At 34.6% G+C, this 24359-nt stretch overlaps 1 protein-coding gene and 3 long non-coding RNA genes across 8 annotated transcripts in view; 2 read left to right on the top strand and 2 right to left on the bottom strand.

Annotated features, from left to right (window-relative positions):
* Positions 1 to 377: 377 nt before the first annotated feature.
* Positions 378 to 24359, bottom strand: part of sdk (sidekick cell adhesion molecule) — a 42411-nt gene continuing 18429 nt past the window's right edge. Inside the window, exons 2-26 of one of the 4 annotated variants that reach the window (XM_033349180.2) lie at positions 12745 to 12840; positions 11693 to 11872; positions 11114 to 11327; positions 10670 to 10843; positions 10207 to 10415; positions 9976 to 10126; positions 9698 to 9825; positions 9459 to 9569; positions 8510 to 8629; positions 8281 to 8436; positions 8082 to 8208; positions 7709 to 8010; positions 7430 to 7615; positions 5131 to 7354; positions 4860 to 5056; positions 4584 to 4780; positions 4262 to 4501; positions 3982 to 4179; positions 3754 to 3895; positions 3388 to 3666; positions 3121 to 3141; positions 2430 to 2587; positions 2187 to 2349; positions 1791 to 2119; positions 378 to 1727 (exon numbers count right to left, since the gene is read on the bottom strand). In XM_033349180.2, coding sequence (XP_033205071.1) covers positions 1485 to 1727; positions 1791 to 2119; positions 2187 to 2349; positions 2430 to 2587; positions 3121 to 3141; positions 3388 to 3666; positions 3754 to 3895; positions 3982 to 4179; positions 4262 to 4501; positions 4584 to 4780; positions 4860 to 5056; positions 5131 to 7354; positions 7430 to 7615; positions 7709 to 8010; positions 8082 to 8208; positions 8281 to 8436; positions 8510 to 8629; positions 9459 to 9569; positions 9698 to 9825; positions 9976 to 10126; positions 10207 to 10415; positions 10670 to 10843; positions 11114 to 11327; positions 11693 to 11872; positions 12745 to 12840 — 6545 coding nt within the window. In that variant the 3' untranslated portion in view covers positions 378 to 1484. The remainder of the gene's footprint in view (positions 1728 to 1790; positions 2120 to 2186; positions 2350 to 2429; positions 2588 to 3120; positions 3142 to 3387; positions 3667 to 3753; positions 3896 to 3981; positions 4180 to 4261; positions 4502 to 4583; positions 4781 to 4859; positions 5057 to 5130; positions 7355 to 7429; positions 7616 to 7708; positions 8011 to 8081; positions 8209 to 8280; positions 8437 to 8509; positions 8630 to 9458; positions 9570 to 9697; positions 9826 to 9975; positions 10127 to 10206; positions 10416 to 10669; positions 10844 to 11113; positions 11328 to 11692; positions 11873 to 12744; positions 12841 to 24359) is intronic. The other 3 variants (XM_033349183.2, XM_033349184.2, XM_033349185.2) reach the window with 3 other exon arrangements.
* Positions 3555 to 4721, top strand: LOC143305178 (uncharacterized). Its single transcript, XR_013061923.1, has 3 exons — positions 3555 to 3683; positions 3772 to 4440; positions 4610 to 4721. It is a non-coding gene; the product is annotated as an uncharacterized LOC143305178 (long non-coding RNA).
* On the bottom strand, positions 14710 to 15115 carry LOC143305179 (uncharacterized). The gene is made up of 2 exons (XR_013061924.1): positions 14992 to 15115; positions 14710 to 14916 (listed from the first exon to the last, which is right to left on the bottom strand). It is a non-coding gene; the product is annotated as an uncharacterized LOC143305179 (long non-coding RNA).
* On the top strand, positions 18530 to 20451 carry LOC143302484 (uncharacterized). Of its 2 annotated transcripts, none has more exons than XR_013058043.1 (3): positions 18530 to 18894; positions 19336 to 19620; positions 19729 to 20451. It is a non-coding gene; the product is annotated as an uncharacterized LOC143302484 (long non-coding RNA). The 2 variants fall into 2 exon arrangements; XR_013058042.1 differs by having other exon boundaries at positions 18574 to 18894; positions 19431 to 19620; positions 19729 to 20450.

Below are 24359 nucleotides of genomic sequence, written 5' to 3'. Positions count from 1 at the left end.
ATCGTTTCTATGATCCTTTTTTACAAAATAAGTATCAAGCAAAAAAGACATTTCACGCATCAATATCAGTCTGAAATGCTTTTCACCTTTAAAACAATAATTACATAGATTAAATGCATTATGGTAAGAAGATTACTGTCCTAAAATTGAATAACTTTGTGTATGATAATGTTTTACAATACTGTAAGTGTAATATTATATACTACAAATGAATTTACGATATTGTGGTGAATTAAATAGATTGCATTTTCTTTATATGCAAATGTCAATGCATTAAAGTCATGTCTTTTTCTTCTTCATTCCATGATTTAAAAAGAAAGATGAAAATAGACGATAGAATATCTATATGAAGAAGATAAATATATGTTGTTGAAAGATTACTTAGCATACACTTTTATCTAATGTTGCCTAAGCTGTGCACTAAATGTACAAGTGTTGTATCGGTATTTGCTATTTTGTAATTTATATAAATCTTATGTACATTATACATAATAATATTAAAAACAAAGACCCTTAAAGATAGAAATTCACGCAGTCGCATTTCACGCAATGTTCTCTATTTATTCGGTACAATAACTTTATCAGACTCATCTTTAGTCTATGAAGATTAATTGAAATTGATATGATAGGCCTGATTGTGTTCATATATTTATATATTTAGATCGATGTCTTATATTAAACAACTTTTATTTTGTTGCACAAATGTCAATTAGAAACATTAAAAAAAGTATTCATATGAGTCGAAAAGATTTATAAGTGATACTGTGATTAGTATGTTTGTATGTTTAAATGGATTATAATTTAATTGCTTTTATCATATTAATGTAGTATTAAAATATTATTTTCTTTTTGAGTTTATTAATTATATATGCGGTTATCTCCGGCAGTTTTCGATACGATATTGTTTTTAATTATTATTAATGATATTCTATTTCATTTTTAATACGTTATATTAACAGATTGTTTCAAACTTATTTTTCTTACACTTAAAAAAATGCGCAAGCATTACGTTATTCGAGATCCATGCAATATTTTGTTCCAACTTCACTTAATGAAAGTAAAAATATTCATTATACACATTTTGACTTTACCTAAAATTATAAATAATATGTATTTCAATATATCACAATATGGTGGTGCCAAAGCATTTTAAAATTACTATACGAAGTATCAGCGTGCGTGAAACACTCATAAATTTGTGTTTCAACATAAGTCTTTAACTCTGTGTATTTCAATTTCAGTTCTGAGCTATTAAAATTCTAACTATTCTGCTTCATGAAAATGATCAAAATTTTAACAATATCTCTTTTTACACATATTTAACAATTTTCTTTTTTCTCCAAATTATTTATATGCTTCAAAATTAATTCGTGCTCAGCATAAATTTATTTTACTTTAATCGTATAACGATTATAAATTTTGCTAGTCTATAATTCGGCACCCTATCTACTTAACGAAAACTTTCGTTTTTTATTATGAACATATTATACGAAAGACGAAAAACCAGGCAATGGTGCTCTCGACCTTGCCATATTGTTCATAATAATTTGTCCCCCATTTAAACTGACAACGGCACTACCTTCAGGTTCAGAATCAGTGTACGATGAATAATTTCTAACTGGTTTCTGACGTTTCCAGGACTGTCTTAAGGAATCATTAACATTAGCGTAATGATTTACGAAGGAATGTGGATCCGATTGTACACTTTCATTCTCGCTTTCAGATCCCTATAACATAAAATACGTCATGTATAATGCATATGTTTTATACATATATTTAAGGAATGTTACCTGTGAATCTGTTGAACTAATTTCGGAAGGTTTTTCCGTAACGCTGCTATCGTCAGGGTTTTCATCATATCCTTTCAGACTTTCTTCGTCGCTATGATAAGCAACAGAGGCTGGTGATGGTCTAGGAGGTGACTTTCCCAACATTGTAGGAGGAGGAGGATGCATAGATTTTCTTGCTAAAGTGTTTCTTTTACCTAATGTACCACAAGCATTAGCCATATTCATAGCACCACCACCTCCTTGTCTTGATCTATAAAGCTCTAAATCAGACTCTTGTCTATCATCAGTATCCATTGCCATAGACTCTTCAAGTGTCTTTTGTGCTTCTTCTAGAACAATTACTTGATTATTATAAACTCATATACTTTGTGTTAGAATGTATTTATTACAACTTACGTTTGTATTTATAGCTTTTACTTTTCACGCATAGCACTGCTATGACCATTATAATAATTATAATTGATGCAGCAGCTAAAGTAACCATAAACCAAGTTTGTCTGTAAAATGGTTTATGTTGTAGGTATGCATATTCAAGGTATAGCTTTGATGGAGTTAAAATCTAAAAAAAACAGGAAATTATCATTAGTATTTAATGCTTAGAAATATTTATGAAAATTTATATACAGCAATCCTATTTACCGTTTCTGTGGAATATGCTGGATAACTAATTCCATAACGATTATATGATATTACTCTGAATAAATACGATGTAGATGGAAGTAAATTTTGATAAGATACAGAATATTCTGTCAATGGTCCATTACTACTACGTACGATTGTCTGCCAACGACTGTCATCTATAATTACAAATATAATAATAAAATTTATTTGGCTTTGATAATGAGATCATAAATGCAATTGAACTTCTGCAGGTTTTCATAAAATTATGTGCTACAGGAAAGAATGATATATCTGGTTGCTTTCATAGCTTTTAAGAAAGTAATGATGACTGAAAACTTATATAGTTATGTTGTGTGTTATACATTACATGTTTTAAGGGAATTAATGAAGTATTAGATGTAAAAACTGAAAAATTAAAACTATAGGAATACACCATTATCTAACATGTCAAACTTTAGCTATTCATTTGTTACTGTAAATTATAGCAGCATTTGAAGTTAAGATGTTTGATAAATTTCTAACTGAACTCATGGAAAATGTCATGCTGTGACATTATCATGCAATCAACAGTACAAATATCACTAAACAAATCACTGATTAATAACAAACAGGAAGCTATATTTTAACGCTAATAAAAATCATATTTAATTGTTGAGATCATCTAATATAATACTCGACGTTCAATATATTTACGTGCATTGACACTTACAATGCTGCCACTCTTCCATTGCTATATGATTATAAAAAAGGCAATATTAGTAATACAAATAATATAATCTGAAATTTTATAAATAGATAATTTATGTTTAAATATGTGAAAATAAAATAATCAAAGTAACTCTACTATTCAGTTTTATCTTTCACATGTATAAATATATACCTTTAGAAATATTTTTCATTTTTTTTATCAATTCTGCAATTTCCGTTTTAATATTTGAGAGATTTTATAAATGTTAAAATAGTTCATGTTATTTACCTTTCCGGCGCGTTTCGATGTAGTATCCTAGAATGGGTCCTTTTCCAGAAGCACCATTAGTCCACTGTAATTCAACACTAGACACTGTTTTTGTAACAGCAAGATTGCTAGGTGCCATTGGTGAACCTTCTTGTGGACCTGTTGTAACATTTCCAGATATAGGCGGACCAAAATCAATGGTTTGCGCTCTAACCATAAAAGTATACGTTTCTTCTTCTTCTAAAGGTTGAATTAGTAGACTTGTTTCCGTTACCTTTTGTTTAACTTGCTTACTAAAACCTATAATAATATAAAATGTTACGTATCTAAGCAATTGTTTGTTCGTATATTAAATATTTGGAATAACTTTTATACTAAAAAACATACGATCATTTTGTTCTGCAGTTTCATATGTAACAATGTAGCCGACTATTTCACCATTTCGTAGTTTTGGTGCTTCCCAAGAGACGCGGAGACTAGTCATTGTAATTTCTGAGAATTGTAAATTGTGTGGTGGTCCAGGTATATCCTATAAATCAATTGAATATATTTAAAAAGGAAAAAGAGAAGAGAAGCAATTACGATATCAGTTTAATTATTGTTGAACTTATGTACCTGTTTAGTTCTGACAGTGATAGATGGGGTTCGAGGACCATCACCGGCAGGGTTGAAAGCCAATACTTGAATGCGATATTCTGTATATTTATCTAAAAACACTAAGCTATGTGTTAAGTATGATGCTGGTACAACTTCTATTTCTTCTTCCTGTTTGTTTTCCAAATCTTGAGGAGAATCAGTAACTAAATAGAAAATCTAAAATAAGAAATATAAATAATAAATATTGCTTAAACAATTAGATTAAAAAATAAATTCTATATGCAAATGATAATTTTACTTTATATCCTAATAAATCTCCATTTTGCATATTGGCTTGGGGTGGTTTCCAACGCAGATGTACTTCTGTAGAAGAAATTGGTTCTGCTTTTAGATGTTGTGGTTCTCCTGTAGGAACTGCTTCTCCTACATATACAGTCACTGGAGGGCTTGATGGACCTTCGCCTTCAGAATTGAAAGGTAACACTATTACTTCGTAATACTTATCTTCTGTCAAGTCGCTTAAAACAATCTTCGTAGCCTGCAAAAGTTAAGAAAAGATTAATACAACTTATCATTTACAATCTATTACAGTGTTCTATAATTATAATTATAATCATTACTTTTATTCCTAAAACTTCTTCTTTAGGAGTATCTTGAAGGGCTGTGGGGAAATCAGAAACTGGTTGATAAACGACGCGATAACCACCTGTTTCATGATCGCCGCTCCAATATACTTCATCTATTGCGTTCCAATGAACTTCTATACTAGATGTCGTTATTGGAACTACTTTCAATCCGGTAACTCCCCGAGAAGGTGCTATAAATTCATATTATGATAAAAATTATGTATCTTAACGAAATAAATTTAGGACAAATGAAAAGTGAATTTTATGTACCTGCTGGTAGAGTTTGAACTTGAACAGATTCTGTACTCCAAGTTGAAGGACCTATATCGTTAGTTGCTTGTATTCGGAATTGATAGAATGTAAATGGTTTTAAATCATTTGCTGTATAAGATGTTAATGTTGGTTCTACTCTTTCAGGAATCGTTTGAAATGGTCCTGAATTTTCTGATTGTTGTACCGTATAATATCTATAAAAAAGCATTATACATATTATTTTTACATAATATAAAAAATTATACATTAGATGTAGTGAAAAATTTACCTTAATGGTGCAAACCCATCACGGCCAGGTGTCCAATTAAATGTTATCTGTCTACTTTGTATTTGCGATCTGCTAATTTGTGGCATCGACGGCGATTGCGGACGTTCTCTATTATTTGTAGTAAAAACGAGAGCGTATGCTGTTTTTCCCCATCCTAATCTCGTTTGTGCTGTTACCGAGAACATGTAATACTTCTCTGGCTCTAGTCCAGTTGCTCTAAAAGTTCTATCTGATGCAGGAAACTCCTTCGAAAATTGATGATCCTGACTATTATTTAGATGAAACATAACTTTATAGGCGAGAATCTCTCCGTTCGGATCTTCTGGAGTATCCCAAATAATCCGAGCAGTGGTAAAGCTTACATCAGGGAACGATACATTCGATGGAGGTCCAGGAGCATCTTCAAATGTTTGTACTCTAACTGGCGGAGTGCTTAAAGTGCCATCGCCAAGACGCGTATAAGCTAGAACTTGTATGTGATACTGGACAAATTTTCGAAGTTCTGTTAAAGTTGTTGTAAATGTTGTATTACTAGGAATGTTTTTATACTGGAATGCTGATCTAGCATTTGCACCGTAGTAAACTTTAAATCCTTCTATTTGTCCATTCTGATGTTCTATGGGAACATCACCCCATCTAACTAATATAGTCGTGGAAGACGTTGCATTGGCTTCTACATTAATAGGACCCATCGAAGGAACTGATTCGCGAGTTCTTTCAACAGCTTTCGGGCTTATTGTCGATGATCCAACGTCATTAAGCGCTTGCATTACAATTTTATAGAGAGCATATTCTTCCATGTTCTCTAAAATATACGAATTCGCAGTATGGTCTTCTATAGTTATGCTCTTTGACTTGTTCGTTCGAACTTCAGTATAAGTAACATTATATCCCCTTGGATTTCCGTACCATTCAATCTGTTGTAATGGAATCCATCTAACACGCAATTCCGTGGCGCTCATTGCACGAACCGTAACATTCCTAGGAGGATGTGACGGTGGTGCTTGAATTGTTTGAAATTCTTTTGTTGGTTCGGAAGGTTGGGAAGCACCGACAACGTTGTTAGCTATTAATCGTAATTTATACTGCATAAATGGAATTAGACCACCTACAGTGATTGTACTAGCATCAGGATCTGAAACTTCGTAAATATTGTACCATGTTGTGTTTCGAGTGGTTTGTGCTTGTACTGTCCACTTTATTATGGACGAATTGCCGTCAAAGCCTGGAGTAAATTGAAGAACAACAGAGAATGCATCTATATTAGACAGTGCTAATTTAGTTGGTGGTTCAGGAAGAACAGGCTCAACGCCTGATTGAATAACAGCTACTGCTGGTTTTCCAGGACCTATTGAAGTCCAAGCAACAACTTCAAATTTATAATGAGTCATTGCTTGTAAATGTTCGATTTTGGCTGAAAGAGTGTCTGACGTGAAGTTTTCTACTCGTAGAGAATCTGGTACATCTTTGATCATATATTTTAATTGGTATTGGATGAGAACTCCATTAACTTCCTGTGGAGCGTTCCATTTAACGGTGAGTGAACGATCACTTATGTTCTCAAATTGTAGATTTTCTACTTCTTCAGGTACATCTTCGCGTGTACGAATTTGAACGGGAGAACTTTTTTCACCATCACCTGGATCAGTGAAGCATAATACAGTTATATTGTATAAGGTGTATTTCTTTAAACCTGTCATAATTGCACTTTGCTCTGCAAGAGGATCGAATAAGCTAGGTGGTACGGTCATCGACTTGTATTCGCTCGCTTCTGTAAAATTATGCCCGATCCAGGCTTGTAATTTATAACCTTGATTTATTCCATTAATCTTTTGCGGATTGGGAGGTTTCCACCACACTTTTATCGATGTTGAATTAATAGCTGTTACCTTTACGTTTGTGGGTGGTGCTTCAGGTACTCCTTCCTTGGTTTTAATCTTCAAACCTTCCGTAAATACTCCAACCCCTTTATCATTATACGCTGCTATCTGTACGATATAATCCTTCCAAGTAATTAGGTCGGTAATAAGATAATTTCTTTGTGCTTCGTTAGTAATATTCTGTATTGTCCATGGATTGTCGTTGTAGCCGTATAGTCTATATCTTAATACGTATCCTAAAATATGACCGTTTCGATATTCTTCTAATGGAAGCTGCCACTGCGTGATTATTTCTGAGGATGATCGAGCGGAACCAACGAATCCTACCGGTGGTCCACTCGGAGCTACAGTAAAATTCACAAATATTAATGAAAGTTCGGGAAATTATTAAGATTTGCAGGCTTGTAACTATTACTTACGCTCTTGAGGAAGAACTACTACATTACTGGGATCCGAAGGAGGTCCTTCGCCAACACTATTTTCTGCAGTCACTCGAAACTGATATGCAGCAGCAGCTTTTAGATTGTTCAATAGTACCCAACGATTTTGTGCCGAAACATTATTACACTCCGTGATCCAATTTAACGCAGAATCAGGTATTGGTCCTATATAGAGTAAATCGGAAATATATACGTATATAAGTAGACATGTATAGACAGATTAAATTTTTTATTAAAGATCAATTTATGTTTAACTACCAAGGTCAGAAACCTCCCGCCTTTGAACGATAAACTTTTTTGTTGGACTGTTTCCATCAAAGCCAGGAACCCAACTAACGTTTATGGTGCGAGGTGAAATTCGCTCGACTCGACTAGCCATTACGTTTATTGGTGCGAACGGTAATTCGATTACACTAAGACGAGCAGATCGAGTCTCATTTCCTCCTGGAGAAACCACAGAACACATATATTCACCCACGTCAGACGCACGAACGGCTGCTATTTCCAATGTACCATCATTTCGCATTTTTACTCTTTGACTGGCTTGTGTATTTATTACTCTGCAAAAGCAACAAATATGCTGTAACCATTTTTATTATCATTAATATCATTAATGTAGAAATGCACGTACTGTGAATTATGAAACCATGCTATATCGTACAAAACACTTGGATCGTTGGAGACCTTGCATTGTAATTCCGCGGTGTATCCGAGAAGTACAGAGGTATCCACAGGTGGCTGAATAATTTGTGTTCGAACTGAAATGAATTAAATTCTGGTCAGAAACGGGTGATTTCTTAGTATTCTAAAATTATTTAATCATATTTTACCTAAAACAGTAAGATACGCTGAACCATTTACAGAACCAGCTTCATTAGCTCGAATACACGTGTATTTTCCGGCGTCGTTTGGTTTTACCGCAGCTATTAAAAGATCTCCGTTATCTAAGACTTGTACTCTTCCGGCGATTTCCACAGGAATTGTATCTATTAGTGAATCAATGTGTATATCAGTGTTATGGTATTAGTTGCCCGTATGAATTAGTGATTAATAATTTACCATTATAAATCCATGTAGTGTTAGGTATCGGAGCTGCTACAGCATTACATGTTAAAGTTGCATCCTTTCCATCTAATATAGTTTGGTTTTGTGGACCATTCTCCATGATTGGTCCAGATGCTGAAAACAATAATTTGAATCTATTAATGTTTTGCTTGTGACCAGGAAGAATTGATTACATGCACGCAAAATAAAGGCAGGAACAATCGATCACAAAAGTAAATTTTCCCCATTTCAGTGTTTTCCAGTATACCATCTATTGACATTTTATGAATAATAGTAAAAAATGAATCAAAAAAGCATTGGAAAGAATTTAATAGCGTTCATTCGTATATATAATGGAAAACGCTGAATTTACCAATACCTGACTTCAATTAATAATAATTCTCTATTACCGAAACTTTATTTTCACTAAAAATTAAATTACGTATACTCTATGGCACAACTACAGAAATAGCTAATATTCAAAATTTTTTCCCTACGATTATCTTCCTAATCTAGAAACGTGCTATTCACGATATATTTTGTCCGTTTACTGTGACGAAGATACGTGCAAATGCTTAAAACAATTCGTCTACGTTTTCTGATACTGATAAAAGTATATTAATTTTGTTCCAAATATAAATATAATTGAAAAATGCTTTTTGTTTGTAATAGTGTTAATAACACTGTATATTGTATGTTGTGTAATAACATCACATCATATTTATTATTGCGTTCTTTGAACATGTTGAGCATTTTCTATAATTTTTCAAAGAGCCAATGTGTTTTACACACAAAAAAACTATCGTGCTTTGCAGATGTATTCACTATAACTACCAAAAAAAAAACACGGATACAGCTGGTAAAAGCAAACATTGTGGTGTGATATGCATTCTTCAAGCATGTGCCCGGGGTAATTTCAAAAAGGAGGTGGATATTTCGTGGCGACTTGTCGTTAGAATCTTACTGTCTGGATATTGAGAGAACTTAAAACGGCGATCAGATTGGCGAACTCTGACTACATTGTAGCCAGCTGCCCAGCGAACAACTCTGTTTTTCAGTCTGCTTTCTAATCCTTCTGCCCCATAAAAAATACGTCATTTATTATAAATATAAAGAAACATCGTTTGACTAATAAAATAAAACAAAAAATTAATAATAATATATTTAATGATTTCATGTAACTCCAACGTGTAATGTACTAACTTTTTGCTTTTAACCAGGTGTAACTGGATGCTTCGCCAGCGTCGTTGGATGCAAGACATTGGAACATTCCTGAGTCATCCATGGTTAATTTTTTAATTGTTAAGGAGCCATCTTCTTCCAGTGCGTACCTATACATAAAAGTGCAGAAGAATATAGAAATAGGAAGATAAGAGAATTTTGAATTTGATAGATGATTTTAGTTAAAATACATACTTTAGGTAGCAATTAATGAATTTTTTTACTGATTGAAAATTTAGCAGTTTTTCTAAAAATCATACCTAAATCCAAGAAGATGATCAACAGGCTCTGCATTTCGAAACCAAGTGATTTTAGGAGGAGGTACACCGACAGCATCGCATGGTAACGTTACAGTTGATCCATAATCACTAAGAGTTTCTCGTTTCAATTCCGTTATAAAAGTTGGTTTTTCTAAAATATTATAACATAAGAATAACGCATATATGGGAAATTTAAAGGTTACGAATCTCCAATTGTTGAATCCGTCTTACCATATACGACAACATTCGCGCTCGCGTTCACTGTTGGATATCCACCGCTTCTTAAGTCCACATGGCACGAGTATACGCCGGTGTAAGTTATGTTTGCCGATATTAACGCCAAAGTTCTATTCCACGAGTCGTTAAAACTATATGATATCCTCGAGTTCTCGATGGGGATCCCGTCTTTCGTCCATAAAGTTCGTAACTCATGAAGAGATCTAAAATTACCCATTTGAAACATTTCTCTCACAGAACAGTTTCATGTAGAGTGATTACGAGCCAGTTTATCAAACTTTCAAAGTGTAACCCATTCTCTTTAAGGAAGGGAAAAATGTATAAAGTCTTACTTTTTCAAAGGTTTATTTTGTATTATTGCAAATATTCAGATTTTGTAGAATGGAGGTCGCAAGAGCATTATTATTTTATTATATGACTAATTTGTATCCTTTCTTCTGTAAAATTCACGAATTACCTAGCATTGGCTATGCAATGTATGTAGGTAACGTCCTGGTCCTTGATGATCTGAGTGTCCTGCGGTTTCACTATGATACTAGGTGCCACCTCAGCGTTGGCATCTCCCGTAACTTGCAACTTGAAAAACGGACTGTTCTCCTCTTTTCCCAATTGCGTGTTAATGGCTCTGGCCCTGTTTAACATATAAAAATGCGAAAGGGAACATTTCCTTTAGTTTCTCTAGTTATAAGAAAATTACATGTAACGAAAAATAAGTTCCTCTATTCCTTTATACGAAAATTCCCTTAAGTTGAAAAATTTCACTGTAGATATATAAAAGAATATATAAACTTTTAGATCCACAGCTTATATAGCTATCGTCCAATAAAGTTTCACAGGTACTTCATCCATTCTCTGATAACTACACAAGGTAACTCCCTGGACCAGTTACTTTAATACGAACCTGTACAGGCCTTGATCGCTCTCAGAAGCGTTCAGGATAAGCAACGTGTGATGAACAGACGCATATTTTATGCCGTATAACAACGAGCCGTCGGACGTGAACCATGTAACGTCAGGTGCAGGATGGCTTTCTATCGGTGGCAGCGTTAAAACAGCCGCGCTGCCCGATTTCACGCTCACCATCCTCTCTGTGAGATCCTCGAACACCCCCATATCTGGACAGGATAATATTACGGTGTTACTTTCATCGCGCTGGATGCATTAACTGCGACAAAATATGTACGTTGCTCGTGATAATCAGAGCATCGTGTCCTAGAGCGTGATAAAGAGGAGAACGCAGATGGATCGAATGTTGCTGTGCGCAATAAAACTCGCTGTGTTTAATTTACAATTGGCTGTAGTATATAGCTCGACTTTGAAATAGCACGCTTTTCATGTAATTCGTTTCCTGTTTTTAGTTTTGTTATGGTAGATCGAAATAAATGAAAGTGAAAGCAACTGAAACGTGTTCGATTCTTGATTAGGATTAATTAGGATAATTAGAAAAATGTGAAACTGTCGTGTTTAATTATATACGTACAGGCTACCGCAAATGTAATTCTTTCACTAAATATAGATCCTACGTCGTTCGTGGCGACACAGTGATAAACTCCTGCGTCTTCTCTACGTGTACTTTGTATTCGAAAATAAGGCTCCGAAGTAAGCTCGTTGCTGAGGGGTACCTCATCTTTGAACCACTTATATTTTGGCTGAGGATTTCCTGCGAACAGAATGTAAACGTAATAATGTATCAGAGAATAGTACTTTATTTACCTGAATTTGTCAGAGGACAATTTATATAATTGAAGCTCTATCTTTTAAAAAAGATATAAATCATTAAAAGTGAAAGTTTCATTAAGACAAAATTTTACTAGATACATTACATATACTACAGTGATGATCCTAAATTTGTGTATTTTCAACAAATTATTACAATTTACACGATTTCAGTTTTCGTTTTCACGAATTATATCTACTTCACGTTTAAATGTCACGAATGATGACAGTTCAAGGTGTTAATATTTTTCGCGGCTACTATAGGCATTCTTCGTTTGGTCAAGAAGTAGATGTAATATACAGCGACCTAATACTATTAGTACAGGGTCATACTATCATATTACGGCACTACGGTGCAACTGTAAGGCTTCATCTGGCCACCGTCTCATCCGGCTGTTATTCGATATTTCATGAGAACAATGGGATATTAAAAACACGTAGGAAAATTTGTCAGTTTCCATAGAACTGAAATTCGAGTAAAAAAAAACTCCAGAAATCTCGAAAATGAACCATAAATCGGAATAATCGCATGATTGTTTCATATCTCAAAACTTATCGACTAAAATAATTTATTAAACTGTACATTTATTAATTGTAAGAACAAGACATTTTTTATTTTCAATTTGATGATTAAAATTTGGAATACGAGAAAAGTACGTTTTACTAAGTGAACTCTATAAAACTTAATCGATTCATCTTTAAAATAATATAATATCGCGGTAAAATCGAGACGAGAAGAGGTTCTTAATGCATTTGAAATCATCGCTTCCGGGTCGAATCTCGTCGAATACTACGTTCTCTACGTTCCCTATTTACCTCTCGCTTGACACTGCAGAAATTTTGTCCGATTTTCGCTAAGAATATTGCCGCTGCTGGAAGGCTGAGTGGTGAAGCGCGGTTCCTGGAGGGTCTCTGTAAAAAGATCGAAAGAGCGAATTTCAATATATAGTTCAATTACGCTGTTACTCGCGAACAAATTGATTAAATCGATATAACATTTCGTGTAGATATACTTTTAGACATTTTCATAGACTTTTCTGGAAGTACTTATGAGATTGAGTATTAAAATAACATTTCATACCTTGTACGAATTTGATATCGAAAAAATTGTGAAAGGGGTCGTAAACTCGTTATAAACTGTACGAGAAATGGTTTTTAAGGTACTCGACGAATTAGTAGGCTTCATAACCGAAGCAGTAAAAAGAAGGGAATTCTTTGAAGCAGTTCTGAATGTTAAGTTAAAAAAGCTAGATTTTAATTCCTTAAATCCTAGTGATTTTGTAAAAAGGTACGTTTCAATATTATTACTAGTACCTTCTTCCTTGTCTCAAGAAAGTTTTCGTCCAATTTACGGAACTTTCAAGGAACGGAACAAAGTTTGCGAGACAATACAGAAAAAGCGTATATTTAGACAATTAACGACGAAACAAAGAGAAATATCAAACGAAACGGGTTGAGCGTTGCGGTGAATCCGTCGGTTAGCCGATGAGAAAGTCCACCGTATTCGCCCCCATCTTAAAAATCATCGGACCGTGTCAGAAAAGAGGGTGCACGTGTCGGTTTACGTCCATGTGACTCGGTTCTACGGCATCCGGCTGTTCGCATTCTTTACTCTTCTCTTCATCCTTTTGGTACACCGTAAACTACGCACGTCTAAACCTGATGACTCAGTCGTTGTTACATGGGACTCGAACATAATGCACATATACACCATAAGCTATAACTTTATGAGCCCTTTTCGGTTGCTTTGCACTGCATTGGAATCCATGCAGTTATTTACTTCGAGTATAGTTCCTGTATTCATTTATTTCATTACTATAGAGTACTATTGCGTTCTTTTTAATTAAATTATAGAATTTCAAACTATAGATTATGCACGATGAGTCTTACAATCTATTTGAGCGTATAGTGTAGAGAAAATTTTCCTGGTCACCCATTCATTTGGTTAAGAAGGATTTGCTAACTTTCACTTGGAGTCGATGAAAAGATAACACCATACGACATTAACGCTGCAAATGTGGTTAAGTTTCATTAAAAACTGATTCGAGCATTAACACGCTAATGGAGTATAATTAGAACAGCCTGTGAAACGATTATTTCCGAGTAAAGTCGTTTCTTTTCAGCTGTACATACAAACACGCAAGAACACTTTACGACGACGATGTGCTATTGTGTTTTTTGGCGTATGGAGTTCCTCGTCAAGAGGATAACATTTTTAATCTTGAACGAGCTGCGAGAAAAAAAATATTCTTTATTGGAGAAATTACGCAGGAAAGCATTTGAAATGAGAAAATCTTTCATTTGAAATTTACAACAAAATTAATTTTAGTACCAGAATGCACAATTAGTGTTCCGAAATTTTTAGAATTCAACTGTCTTTAAACTTTCTGTCTGTTTTAAATATTTTTTATAATCGAATATTCTATAATTTTAAAAATCTTCCTTTTACAATACGATTGAAAGCGTAATGCGATGAAAGAAACCATCTTCGCGTTAAATAAGATCCACGCAAGAGTAACGAGAGACGGTTTCTGAGTTGATAAATTGGAATGATCGTTGACACAATAATCGATGGTATACTCGATAATAATTTCTTGAAGGCCGGCTCGAGAGGTTTGTCTTACTGAAAGAAATGATATAGAATGGGGAAAAAAATAACGGGCTATTATCTTTCAAGTAGCATTTTAGACGGTCGTGCTTGGTTGACAGTTTCTATTTCCATGACCATATAATCAGTCGCGTTAGCTTGAAACGATGGCGATGAATTACAGATACGATAAATACACGTCCATTAGAGAATACACACAATATTCTCGTGCTTTTTATTACTCGATTATACGTATACATGAACGGCATCTTTGTGTCTTCCCATGGGAATATTTTGTTAGCTGGAGTACGCTCTTTATGAAAAGTTCATAGATTCCGAGTTTAAAGAAAATTTTATTTTTAATCAATTGCAATTAGGAATAAGGATACAGCAATTCAAATCTAAAATAAAGAAAAAAGTATCTATTCCAACAAATATAAGTATGTATAAAACTATAAATATAATAATTTTCTTACGGAAAATTATCTTCTTATGCAACTTATCTCCAACTTATCTTTAACTTATGATCCGTATCCAGATAAAGGTAGAGAACGCTAATCAAACTATGTAGAATTAATTTGCCATGGATAAACACACGACACACCCTTTGATTTATAGAGCATAGCACAGCTTCGTCTTGAAGTATAAGCACTGCGCTTAAGGACCGCCATTCATTATTCTTGAAATCCATCAGTGTCTAGGAGTGCCGCGCGATGTAATACTTAACTAGTAAACTTTCCATTGACTTAAAATTGCACTACATCTATGAATGCGCGACAGAACTGTCTTATCGATATCACGTTGAAATATACTCCCTGTCTCACAAGTTTCCGTATAACTTTTATTATTGTTATTAGATAGAGCTTATCGTAATTCATTCTAATGATAAACGCTACTAACTAATAAATCCGACTCTATAAATTCGTTTACAGACTTTACAGCATAAGAGAGTGGCGTAATCAATAATATTTAGGTTCAAAAACTGAAAAAATTTAAGGAATAGCGTCTTAAACCGAATTTCTTATTTTTAACATAGAATCTCTGAAATTCCAGGAAATTTACTGCGCGTGAGAGTAAATACACAACAGGTTGTTGTTCAAAGGAAGCTCGATGTGTGCGCAAACGGTAAGTGTACAAGTTTAGCGAAGTATTCTTTCTGGTGAGATGGCGAGAAAAATGAGAAAAGCTGATTACCTCATTTTCTTCAACGCACCGAAATAAAACGGAACATTAATGCGGTCAGGCTGAAATAAGAAGCGGCAGCTTCATATGTGCTCCTTATAGCATCTCAAAGAGGGATACTCGAAGAGCTTTAATAAGTGGAGCACAACGGGTGCTGCTTTTGGGTCCTGCATACACTGTAGCATAGTGAGTCTGGAATTTCCTTTCATCCTTTTAATCAATTTAAATAAATTTTTATCATTATTGTAATTTTTATAATACTACTATGTGCGTTATTTTCTACATGATAAAAATGAATTAAAAATGTAAAATGGAGCATTTTACTTTTCTGTTTTTAGTTATTCCGTGACGGGATGTCAGTACTTGACTACCACACCGTGTAACATGGCATAACAGCATGCATTAATGCGACAATGTAATCATTTGCATAGCATCGCGGTGTCGTCAGTAAAACTAACTTTAAAGCTTAAACGCGGTATAATTAGGAAATTTTGAAATTAGGAAGCGCATCTGTATCAGCAGAGGCTTGTATACATGCTACTTTGTATATTTTCAAAAAGAATAGTACAAGTAATAATAGAAAATCAATTTATCATACATCTTCAAATTTTATAAAAATCTACTTCATCTCTATTTTATCAAGATGAAAAGATATTTTTGTATAAATCAAACTTTTAATACGCTAGATATTTTGTAATATTCTACATTCAGTATTCAATCCTTTTCCATAATTTTAACACTAAATTATATAATGTGAACGACCGAATACTGCAAACTCATTCAAATACATCTGAGAATTGCCGTATTCGCCCCGCATTTTATGCAGCCTCTTTTGAATTTCCGATTCGAAAAGTTCGCGTCAACGTGAACGATATTCAAGATATTAAACTGTGGGAAAAGAACGGAAAATTTTTCAACGACCTAGAAGCTGCTCGAGTTCTAAGAAATATTTTGAGACGTTGAAAATATTACATATTTTCGTGTTCACAAAGCATTCCGTGTCAAACTCGACGGTATCTTTATGTATTTTCATATCTCTTTTCTTCAATACCTTAAAAATTATCCTATTCTTTTTAGATAAAATACTAAAACCATTAAAAACGCACCAAAAAGGTGTATAAAAGCGCATAAAAATATTTGACTAGGTCCAAAATGTAAAGTTGGAGTTTCTATCAAAGTTCACCCTTTAGTCTACAAAACGTATGCAAATAGTTAATTATATAGCAACGTGTTTTGCTGACCGGTAACCAACCAGAATTCGATCAATAAGTAGAATAAAACTAATTGCCATTCTTTTCTAATACTAAAATGCGAATGAAAATCAATACGAAATTAATCCTGTTCTGAATTCGCAAAATTAAAATTTATACACGATATCTACGATGTCAAGTAATTTTAATAATTCACAGCAGTATTTTGTAAAATTTAAGGAAGTTTTAAATAACGTGATTCGAACGTATATATTATAAATATATATTACTTCGAACTGTTGAATTTTTAATTCTCTTTTTATTTCAATGGAATAGTTCCAAAGACTATTCATGTACCAATGAATATTCTCAGTCACTAATGACTCCTTATATCGATCGTATCAATTACTCACCCCACAAGGAGGTGCATGACTTTTGTTTCACCAATTTAGGCCAAATTTCACGTATAATCAATTTAACACGATATTCAAATAATTTAATAATTTATTATCCAAAATTATACTGTTCAAACATATGCAGTGCGGTATATTATTCAAATATTTTGAATTAAAATACCCATACCTTTTGATTTAACATTCTAATGTCTAAATCTTTAACATCTGCAAAAATACAGATCATTATTATAATACAATATCTCTTATAATTTTTTCTATAAAAACAAACTAATCTTTATTATTGATATAAAATTCCAATCAGTTCAACGCAGCATAAGTTCTCGTTACTTTTTGCCAAACAACAGCGGAAGAACAGTAATCAACGAAGCATGCAAATGAAATAGATTTTCCGGTGATTCGTCCATCATTGTCGCCGAAGCAGCATACAACGAGCTCTATGAAAGGAAAAATCAGGTTTATTCAGTACGACAATCGCTGCACGATTTATCCAGCACATGCTCGTGTTATCGTGGCTGTACAAAAGCAACGGTGTACGTTGCTGAACTACTGAACCCCTATTTTAAGCACCGCAGCTGTCACACGAAATACGGTAAGAGAGAGGGTATGCGTTTACGCACAAGGGCAAGACTGCAGCCCGTGGATAATCTGCTTTTACTAACAGCATATTACTAAGTTGAGGATATACCGGATCTGTTCGAGAGACGCTTTCCTTGCTCCCTAAAAATATGCGCGCTCTCCACAAGGGTTGAAATTTTCACTGAAAGTGAACTCGACCTCGGGTGGATCACTTTTCCTGTATCACTGCCGTGTTAGATATCTAAACAGGAGTTAAACACAAACGTTTTTATTACAGACTTCGAAATTGAGGGATTTCGATTGGAGACATCTTATAACTTCTAGGTATATTTTCAAATTGATTTCAGATTTTATCATAACATTCGTACCTCGTTACGATGCTAATAAAATGTCAAGTGTTGTATAACACAAATATCCACGACTACACTGCGGATTTGTTTGAATGTATGAAAAATTGTAATGTGCAAAAATATACGAAATATACGTAACAATGACAAATATATAAAAATCCAGCTTTCATATATTCATTTAATTGCTTCACTTCTATCGTCAACTAATCTGTTCACCACATTTTCCATTATAAACCAACAAGCATCTATACAAACATCCCTACACACACTTCCTAAAAGAAGAAAAAGGGAAAGAATGAAGAGAAATTCCAACAGCGTGGCTTTTCCTTGTCGGATCAGCTTCGATCGAGACGAAGATGGAAGTTCAGCACTGCACAAAGACGGCAAGCACGAGGTTGACCACCTGCAAACTGCAGAGAGAGGGAGAGAGTGGCATGCACCCCAGCGGGCGGAAGCTATAGCTGGCACTGCGTGTTGTAAGACGCAATGCGCAACATTTTGCGGAGGCCTTCGTCGCTTATCGGTCAGGATATCTCGCGTGAACCAGCCCGAATCAAAGTGAAATCCGTATTGTCACTCAAATCGGACAAACTGTGCGCGCCATACTTTTTCTTTTTCCGGAGCGAATCCATGCTTCAGTTTACGAACCCAGTTGAGGATGGCTTGTAAGTTTCTATCATTGATCCTGGCTTTCTTTCTCTCTTTCCTTCTGGAGTGGTTCTTCTTGAAGTAGAAAATTAGTGATCGATAAAAGTGAGATTAAAATTTGTGGAACACTTTCTTTCATTTAAATAGGTGGTTCGAAGACTTTTAACATATTGATATTTCTTTTGAAAAATAGATAAAATATGAATAGCTTGGAAAAATGTATTACATATGTTGTAATAAAAAATTCATACTGAATTTTGTTTTTGGAATTTTAAAAGTCTTTTTAGAAGGGCTAAGAATAATTTTATTCAAAAATTTCCTGTACTAAAACATCGCAATTTATCCACCTGTGATATACACACTTGCGATAAATAGTCATAAAGTTTCAAAAACACCCATAACGCCAACTGACAATAGTTTACGGCGCATGTATATCATAAGTTTCTCGATGTTCACAGTTTTTAATATTCGCATTAGGATATATCTCGACTATAAAGTCTGTCGACGTATTTGGCAGAACAAAGGAGTTTCAACAACTTCCGATTCGAAATAGTTCCAGGTTTGTCCCGTAAAGCAAATTTTCCACGCAACAGAGTAACATAAATAATTTCCATCCAAAAATGAGAACATATTCCAGTCTCGTACAAAACATGGCAATTGATCCAGATTGTCAGCGAAGAGATTAATCGATCGGAACCCTGTGTTCATGCAGGATTTAATTACAATCTACAATTTCAAATAAGGTAATAATTCTTAAAAAGGTCAATAATTTGCTGTTGATTCTTTGCGCTGACTAGATTTATTTTCTTCAGTTATTTTAGTTTACCTCATAGATGTCCTAATATTTACAGATGGGGATGTAAGGCCGCGTTCACGACATCTTTCTGGGTAAACGCACGCTCTTTGGAACGATTCGATAAATCGAAACGAGGATAGGCAGACGGGCGGCAGAATGCAGCATTGGCGAAAAATCGCGTCGAAAAATTGGCAAAGCAGGGCGACTTGTCTGTGCATTTCGGTCGAAAGTAATCGTCCAACTATCGTGCATTCGTTTTTTCTTCCCTTGGCATCGAATCGATATCGTACCATCCGCGCGCAATCGAAAACCTTCCTACTGGCTTATCGTAAAAACACCCATTCAATCGTTAGTTATCAAAGTTAAATTCAATTTAGAATTCACAATTTTGTCCCATTTTGATAAGAACAGAGAAATCGACAGAATTAGGATAAATAAGTTAAGGAAAACGACGATTCGAAACGGAGAGTTCGTGCACCATGTTTTTTTATGAAACGATAACTTAAATTATTTTCATCCACAATTTTAACTATTTTTATTCATATACTTGTAAAGCTGTGAGTAAATCGAATAGATTTAGAACAATTTAGAACAAATAGAAAAAGAATTTAAAATAGAGATTATTTGTTAAAATAAGAGATAGCAATTTACTGCACTTTTGCGTTTGAGATTATTTCAATTTCGAATATTTTATGAAAAAGTATTGTGCTAAGAGAAAATTTTGATAACAATGACAAGCGAATAAAGCGTGAAACACAAGAATGTATTTTAAGAACTTCATATGTTTTCTTCCATCCGTCTTCACCCAATAATAATGCCATACTGGTCCTCATAAGTGCACACAGGTGTGAACATGAGGTAAGTACGCTTTAGTTTCGACAATAATAGTCTCTACCCTGTTTATGATTCATTAGAAGTAAAAAGAGCAATGTACTCGATGGAAGTGGTACTTTATCCTTTCGAGAAACAACTGAAGCAAAGAACTGGAGTCATTCGAGTTAAAGTGATTTATAGATCTGATCGTATACATCATAACAGTAACGTAGAATCATTCCAATGAACTGAAGTCTACAGATCAAACAATTGTTCTAATACGTTTGGACTTTGTACAAACTTATATGTATTATGAATAAAAATATAAAGGTATTTAAACTTTCAATTATCCGTTATATTACAATAATAACGCTTAATATTCAGTGAGGTCATTTTTAACACTCATTTACGCAGAAATATGCAAAAACCTTTGAAAAGATCTGATATATTCAACATAACATGTTCAACCATGTGCCCCATGAAGATTATTATTAAACGCTTTCAAAATGCGTGTTACCACACCATGAAACCAGTGCACCTTTCGCAACACTCAACGCTTCCCACCGAAACAAGCATGTTCAAGGTTCGTTATGCCAGGGTTATTTAAATCACCGCTGCTCTCACCGTATTGTTTACGCTCAATAGAGAACGCAGGACGTGCTTAACCTAACCCAATGCTAGCTTTTTCTTTTCTACCGTCGACGAAAGGAGATCCCCAGAGGGAATCGTGGGGACATCGGAACAGGAACGTACGAAAGAACGAAACCAACGGTGCATCGACCCTCGAACACGTGGCATCGTCGTCGAATTCGAGCGTGTGTTTCTCCTAGGACCATATGCGCTTGGCTTCCTGGCCGCACTTCGCTTACAAGTGCACTTCATCGTCGGCTAAAGCCGACGACGGGTGGTTATTTCAAGGCGAACCCCTGAAAAAAAAGAGAAAGTTCCCTCCCTTCGCCCTTTGTCTAACGCCGCTGACTCAGCCAGCCACTATGCTAGACTGCCAATACCAGCACACAGAAATTGCTGAATTTCTTCTGTTTAACCTGGAGAAGCTTGTGCCGACTCGAAATCCTCGTTGGTTCGCTATTACGAGCATAACGTGAAGCTCGATCCCTCGTGGACATACTGTGACCTTTATCTTATACCTATACTTATATAATGACTTGAATGTGTTAATTGTTGGTATATATAGCTCATTATGGCCAGGTTTGGGTTTATTAAGAGTAGAAAGCTTGGTTCTTGGATTTGCGTATCGTAAAAGAGTGAATGGTAGCTTTAAGGATCCTTAATTATGATTTGAAGAAAGTTTTGATGGTTGATTGTTTTGCGAGAGAATTCTATTTTTTTGAAATTCATTCTCAATTCTTTCGGTCTGCATTTGATAGCAATAGACTGCATAACTCCTATAAAAGCAGCCCCAAAACTTTTGCCATTTGCTCCTACCCTGAACTCACGGTTTCTAGCTAAAACAGCTATTAAAATCGACCCGGAACTTTCGAATTAAATACACTCACGTAACACGTCAAAAGCAGAGAATCTACTGGATATCAGTCGGCATAGTACATCGATAAGAAAGGTAGTATAGTGGATCGATTTTCAGTGAACGTATTCCAAGAAATTGGTCGAGTTTAACAGCCACGAAGGGAACTCCAAGATTACACGTAGGCGACAAATTAAGTGAATAAATAAAGAGAAATTAAATTAAGTAAATAAAGGGGGATTAAGTCGCAATCTTTCACTGGTCATATACAATTGATAGTTGAAAAAATGTTCAACCCACGACGGATCAATATGATTTAATTAATTAATATCAGTATTATCGAATTTACTGAATTAATATTTTAACATTATATATTTTTAATTTTTAAACAAATAATTAAAGACTAGTTCACCCATTCCCAGTTCAACAAATCTAACGCAAATTTACCGCTATCAAATAAACGAAATATCGAGCACACGCGAGAATACAATTTCATTATTATATGGAATGATTGTACGTCTCGTATGGGTTGCGTCATTAAAAATCTAAATTCGCTAAATCGCAAAACGTCACCGGATGAAATATCGGAGCGGCGCGACGCATCGCTCGTCTGCATCAGGGTTAATGTCACTAACATGCTATTTTATTTACGTTCCGGTCGCAACACTCACTGAACAGTACAGCGTCATCCAACGTGCACCTATCCTAAAGGAGGATGCGTGGCAGTTTCCGCGGTTACGATTTCATTCGGCTTTGGAGCGCAGGCCGTGGCTTCTGAATTCCAGTCTCGACCGTGAACCTCGTTCATTTCGGTCGGCTGCACTGGCAGATAGCCAAATATCTCTTCTTCCCTCCTGGTAACGTGTCTAAACGGCTACTGCGAGACGGAGTACAGTCCGACTCTGTATTCTCCAATGCAATCGCGTTCAAGTACATTACACCGGAGGTCCAATGCCAATCCGAGCCGGCGCTGCTTGTCGTAGCGTCAAACCAGTTTCTCGCCGATAGACGCGGCCTTCTGATGTAAACGTCAAAGAAAAATTAGCGGGCTACGCTACCAGTTACGTCATATCATTCTCAGGAAACAGAATTTCTCTATTTTTGAAAGATTCTTGATTGAGAATGAGTGACTGGAAATGATAACTACGAGATTTTATAATAAGTAAGTTATTCTGAATGTTCTGAATGTAACTTTGAGTGATTTATTTTGATTCTATATTTATAATCTTATTCGAAGGTTTCCATAAACGAATGATGAAGCTTCGATTATTTGATGGAAATTTTACTTACTAACCGATTAAATTAACTCATGCTGATTGAATTCACTTATATGGACGTGAACTCTTATCAGATCCACGAAAAATTTGTTGTTGCGTAGAGAATCAGTGATCTATCTCCTATTATGTGAACTCTAGTTATATAAATTGCTGGTTTTCCGAAAGATGTATATAAATAAAATTTTACTCCATATAACAAAAACGTTTCTATCTATTTTATTAGGTTTCCTCTATACTATAAAATTTATTACTATTATTATTATTTTTTATTGCTCATTTATGACTTTGATTCATTCATTTCAATAATTCCTTGATGCATAGAAAAAATATGTATATCAGATATGTATATGTATATCAATTTCCTAATCATTTCACGCAGTACAATTTTAATGTCGAGACATAAAGTGCAGAAATGACAGGTTTTCGCGTGGACTGCACAATGTGCATAGGGCACAATGTACACACGGTCGTTGTTCAAGAGTCGAAGAGTAACTCGTTCAGCAGAGCAAAACCTTGAATTAGCACAGAAGAAAATCACCGACAATTCAGTGCACATTCTCACAACTTGTGCATTCCCACGACTGGATCTTCGCCCTTTTTTCGTCTACATTTTCTAGAATCCAAGTTTCCTTTACCTAGAAAGAATTCCAGGAAAAGGTTTTCCAAAATGGCTTTTATTAACTCGTTTTTTAAATAGCACATTTAAATAGCACATTTATTGAAAAATTATAACAAATGATACTACGTCTCTGTTTAGAACAAAGTAAATGTAGGTAAGTACTTTGCAGAATGAGGTCAACAATGGGGATAAGTAGGAGAAGAAAGATATGACTCTGTTACCATTACATATTAATGTGTATTTGTATGGATTCGAAATATAATGTGACCTCATCCTTAATTAGGATATTTTTAGAGTATTCTTCAATAAAATTATTGATAGAGCTACTTGTCCTCTTTAAAGAATATTATCAGAATTGTTCCTTAATATCGAATCTTTTCAGCGGTAATCGAATGTTCTTTCAAGAACAATAATCCCATTTCATTGATTTTTTGTGGCTACGAAAGCGAAATTTACAAAGAATATTTCTAAAATTATGAAATCCGTAAATTCAT

The sequence above is a fragment of the Bombus vancouverensis genome, chromosome 3, assembly GCF_051014615.1.
Source record: "Bombus vancouverensis nearcticus chromosome 3, iyBomVanc1_principal, whole genome shotgun sequence".
Classification (NCBI taxonomy): Eukaryota; Metazoa; Arthropoda; class Insecta; order Hymenoptera; family Apidae; genus Bombus; species Bombus vancouverensis.
This window is presented reverse-complemented; position numbering and strand designations above follow the sequence as displayed.